Here is a 4,280-nt window from a genome sequence, read left to right as displayed (position 1 = left end):
TGCTGAGAAATATATTTTTCCTTTCCAAATCTCCTACTGAGAAAGAGGCAGGGTGCAGGGGATTAAAATCACAAAAAACAATACCCACCCTCCCCACTCTTGTTTTTGTTTCCATACTGATTCACAACTCCTTCAGTCTACAACTCTTCCTTCTACTCTTCATTTCCATCCAGATTTTCTCTCCAGTGCTGGGGAACTTCTACAGCAGACATTTCAGTACAAAAGGAAGGAGTTTTCTTTACTACTGTTCTATAAAGCAGCATCATCCCCAGCTGAAAGTGATTACTGGTCAGTGCTAAATGGCATCTGTCCTCAAGGGATCACCTTACCTACTGCAGGCTGGATGTAAAGAAAGCCTTACAGCTCATTTTGTCTTTGACAATCTACTCCTCAGCTTCCCCTGTAACCCCGTGTGTGTTCACGGGGGGGGTGGCAGGGGGAGTGGGGCATGGCAAGGAGAAGGCACCTCAGCTGATTTGGACACACACTGGCCATTTTACAGCTTTGAAATTAAAAGTCATTGCTCCAGATTTGAAGGTACTAAAAGTTACCTAGTAAGAATTTACCAGTATAAAAGTTAAACATTTCAGGTTTCTAGTAACATGGTAGCTAATTTAAATCTTTATTCATAATTTAAAATGAAGGCTAAGAAACCTTTACTCTAAAGTTCATAGGAAGGAAAACAGTAATTTTATCCTGTCCTAATAGTCTGTACACCTCTTTACAGATAATTGCTGTATCCTTTACCTACTCAAGACAAAGAAATAAAAATTAGAAATAGTTCAGTTTAATTAAATAGCTTAACACTAGACTTACTACCCACATACTATTTACATGCTTATTTTGATAGCTGAACCCTTCCAAAAGTTGTGTTTTTTTCTTTCTCCCCTCCTCCCCCCAAGTGATAATCTTTACATGTTTAAATTTAAAAAAAAAAACCAAAAAACAAAAAACACTTGTACAGAATCTAGGGAGAACAGGAGTTTATTGAGTTTTACCTGTCTGAAAAGTGCTGGTGAGAAGTTGCCATTTCATGCTTTGTCTATAGACAAGATAAGTCAAAAGAGAAACTGTTGCAAAAAACAAGCTCATTTGAAAACTGAGTGTTTCTCCAGAACTTCTTACCATTCCTAAGTGAACACAAATGTGAGAAGTTTTTACATGAAGCTAGTCCTTTTCATTGTCAGATGCAACATCTACACTTAAGGTCCCTCACAACTATTAAAATACTTTCAGGCAGTATTAATACACGGAGAAGCAATTAGTCATATCTTCAAGAAGCCAGGTATCCCAGCTCTAAAAGTGCATCATTTAAAACATTAGTAATGGAATATTTTGAAAGAACATCTCATTCAGTATTAATGCATGCCATTATTACAAAAATATTCATTGCCTATTGTAGGAACAACAACTTTTTTTTGTAGACAACAAAAAGCATGCTGAATGGTATCAGATCAATATAAATCTATTTTTAATGAGGTTTAAGACACTGTTCAAGTCCCATTAAGAGCAGCTTCCTCCAACTGTGCATCAGTGTAGGCTTGCACAGCTGTTAAAAGTTTTTCACTAATGTGGCTTAGACTGGCCCCAAATTTAAAGCAGGGCATTAAGACTGGATCTTGAATTTTAGAAATCCTTCATTTAATTTGTTTAAATAAAATATTAAAAACCGCTGTAATAATCAGGTATAAAAGTTGTTAAGTAACAAATTTGGGCCTAACTAGTACAACATACAGGTATTTACACAAATGCAGATTTGCTGTGGTCTCTAATATTGGGAAGACATCAGAATGCGAACCATGAGCTCAAGCCCACCCCCCCAAGACTGAAAGACACAAAAACCTTGGGGAAGAGTAATATAAATTGCATGTCAGCTCAACTGCCCAAGTCAGCCCAATAGCATGGCCCAGCCTGGTTCAAAGTGAGCAGCAGTCACAAGTAAACCAGTCTGGTTGTAGTCATTTTAGCAGCTGCACTTTAAGTTACATCGCAAGTAATAAACCCCAAGTCAACAAGGTATTTCTACAAAGCAGTTGATGACACCAATTTTCTAGATGGATGATGATGAAATACATAGAAAGTTCAAGATGAAAGAGCAGATGAAGACATGAGATGTTAAAATGATGCGACAAACAGATATATAAATTAAACAAGAATGTTTAATCAAGACAATCCTTTCTTTTTCCTTTTTTTTTCCTTAAACAGAGGTTCTTCCAGAATTTTTTTCATTGGAAAATCAAAGCCTATTCCCACAATAGTGAGGCCACTTCTTTCAAGCAGCTCTGTTGTACAATTGTTACCAGGATCCTAAACTATTTCAATTGTTTTCTGTTGATATTTCTGAACTAAAAAGTTTCAAAATATTGTAGATTTTATTTGTGCTCCACATATTACAAGCAATTAACAACACAAAGGTTCAATTCCTCAGCTATAACACCAAACTCTATACCAAGTATTACATGTACACAATACTTGCACAGTGACAAGCACAAGAAAGTACTAGTTGAGCACTTACTTTCAGATATTCATACCAACTCTTAAAATCCACTTCAGTTCTCCCACGCCACCCAGTCTACAATTTAAGGCATCTCCACACAGCCATCCATCCACTGACCCACCCACTCCCACACACACGATTTATGTTGGAGGTGTTTACTCTTACAAAGAAATCACTAGGTCAATCAGGTACCATTTATTATTTATCCCTCTAACTGTGTCAGCATTGAGATATGACAGTTAAACCAGTGTTAAATCAATACAATATTTACAGAGCACAGCACATTAAGCTTGAGACACTCACTTGGAGGATAAAACCACATTTTAGAGCAGGACAAAGGTCACCATTATTATGTGTTTGAAAACAGCTATTTACAGGTCCCTATGACATAACTATAGTCTGTACACTGTTCCAACAGGGCAGGCAAAAAGCAGGATAGGCATTTATTTTAAGGGAATTTAAACATACAATTTGGAAGCATATTATTATGCTACCCTGAACGCCATGAACCACCTTAACATTCTTCAAGGTGGTCTCATATCCTAGAATGGCATGTCCAGCTGATACAAACAGACAACACAACATTTACTTGGTGGAGGGTGCTTACTCCAGCTATTCAGACATCATGACTTTGAAGGCAATTCGTCCCAGGAACTTGTCACGGTCATCTTGATTTTTTAAATTAGGTGAGCCGTGGATCTTACACTCAATTGCTATTTCTTCTTTGGTACCGTTGGGGGTAATGGCTAGCTGAACAGCCACCAGAGGCTGCAAATAGTGAGCCTAGTAAACAGAAAGAGGGGGAAAATATTTGAGAGACCAGAGTAAGCTGGCATTAAATTAACATTTAATCCATCAGAACAGTTAAGAAAAAGCTAATTAGGAACCCAACTTTTCAAAGTCCAATCTGATTCAGGTAAGAAACTTCATTTTCCCAGGTTAGAAATACATTCTTCATACTATTTCTTAACTAATATAATCAACATCATTTGAGTCACAGTCAGTATCTTCAAGATGCATATGAATTTCTACTTTTTTAGTTCCAATTCTTCTAGAAACCCTCAATGACAGAACGTCAGAAATCAGTGTCTTCCACTCTTCTGCTTGTATTGGGTTTGTTTGGCAGGGTGCATGTAATCTGCTACAGAATGCAACTTTTCTAGCAGGGTTTAAAGTGTTGGGTTTTTTTCCAAAAGCCTGGCTCAACAAATGCTAATAAACCAGCTTCCCTTCTCCCCTATCCTATTTGCCTTTTCAGCAACAAACCGTTCTGAAAGGTGTTATCTGTTTAATAGCTTTATACAGAAACCTTTCCATGAACATCCTGACAGTGTCCTTCCTGGTCAGTTATATTTGGTGGAACAATTACAACTTGTGACTACTGTAAAAATTAAAATTTAAGAATGAGAGCAGAATCAATTCCGTTCTTTTGTCAACCCAATATTGTACCTCACATCCAATTCAATAAGAACTTTCATTCTCTTGTAAAGTGCCTATGAATTAAATAAGGGCCTATTATACACTGTTAAGGCAGCACTTTATGCAATGTTCATGAAGTATTTCAATAATTTATAATTATTTTAGGTCAGTACTGCTGACTGATGATTACGCAAAATTCTTTTCCAGGTAAAAATTCATGTAAATCAGTGAACTAAATACAACACTACAGAATTGTGTAAGTATAAAACTTGAATATTAATTGCACAAAATTTTGTGTTAAGACTTTTTCCATCCTCATCAACTTAAAAGACTCTTTAATACATTTCTGTTGGTTTTAGGCTAT

The 4,280-nt window shown here is 36.5% G+C and overlaps 1 protein-coding gene across 1 annotated transcript in view; it reads right to left on the bottom strand.

Annotated features, from left to right (window-relative positions):
* Positions 1-968: 968 nt before the first annotated feature.
* ATP1B3 (ATPase Na+/K+ transporting subunit beta 3) overlaps positions 969-4,280 on the bottom strand; it is a 16,849-nt gene continuing 13,537 nt past the window's right edge. Inside the window, exon 6 of the mRNA XM_031060024.1 lies at positions 969-3,280. Coding sequence (XP_030915884.1) covers positions 3,110-3,280 — 171 coding nt within the window. The 3' untranslated portion in view covers positions 969-3,109. The remainder of the gene's footprint in view (positions 3,281-4,280) is intronic.

This window comes from Geospiza fortis, unplaced genomic scaffold (genome assembly GCF_000277835.1).
Source record: "Geospiza fortis unplaced genomic scaffold, GeoFor_1.0 scaffold318, whole genome shotgun sequence".
Taxonomy (NCBI): Eukaryota; Metazoa; Chordata; class Aves; order Passeriformes; family Thraupidae; genus Geospiza; species Geospiza fortis.
The sequence above is the reverse complement of the archived record's forward strand: the minus strand, read 5'-3'. Positions and strand labels throughout refer to the sequence as shown.